General features: G+C 61.1%; 1 protein-coding gene across 1 annotated transcript in view; it reads right to left on the bottom strand.

Annotated features, from left to right (window-relative positions):
* Positions 1-545, bottom strand: part of VOLCADRAFT_108040 (uncharacterized protein) — a gene marked incomplete at its 5' end in the record, with an annotated part of 2,803 nt that extends 2,258 nt beyond the window's left edge. Inside the window, 2 exons of the mRNA XM_002958212.1 lie at positions 32-293; positions 535-545. Of these exons, the coding sequence (XP_002958258.1) occupies positions 32-293; positions 535-545 (273 nt within the window). The remainder of the gene's footprint in view (positions 1-31; positions 294-534) is intronic.
* Between the last annotated feature and the right edge of the window lie 142 nt (positions 546-687).

Here is a 687-nt window from a genome sequence, read left to right on the forward strand (position 1 = left end):
TGCTTGCTGATGATAATGTCGATCTTTGCACCAGCAGCACCAGCAGCGCCAGCAGCATCAGCAGCACCAGCAGCACCAGCACCAGCACCAGCAGCGCCAGCAGCACCAGCAGCACCAGCAGCACCAGCAGCACCAGCAGCACCAGCACCAGCACCAGCACCACCTCCACCGTGACCACCACCACCACCACGACCACCACAACCACGACCACCACAACCACGACCACCACAACCACCAGCAGCAGCAGCACCGGCAGCAGCGCCAGCAGCTGCTGCTGTGGTGCATTGGAGCACCTGGAAGGGGTTCATGTGTTTGACATGATGGAACGGCTGTACCTCCTGGATCATGTCACCGTGATGTTTGCTGTACACTTGTTCATGGCCGGGATAGGATGTTCGTTCCCCACCCTTTTTGGAGGGGGAGGACTTGCACATGAAACAACATGGAGACATGCTGAGAGCCTCCCTCATGTTGCAGCATCCGTGCATCATCCGTGCTGCCACTGTAGCAGGTGCAGTCGTTGTTGTGGCCAACCTGTTGGTCATATCCTCCTGCTCCTCCTCCTCCTCCTCCTCCTCCTCCTCCTCCGCCGCCGCCGCCGCCACCGCCGCCGCCGCCGTGGCCACCTTCTGCTCCTCCTCCTCCTCCTCCACCTCCTCCTCCTCACCATCCTCCTCACCATCCTCC

Source organism: Volvox carteri (genome assembly GCF_000143455.1).
Source record: "Volvox carteri f. nagariensis unplaced genomic scaffold VOLCAscaffold_88, whole genome shotgun sequence".
NCBI classification, from domain to species: domain Eukaryota; kingdom Viridiplantae; phylum Chlorophyta; class Chlorophyceae; order Chlamydomonadales; family Volvocaceae; genus Volvox; species Volvox carteri.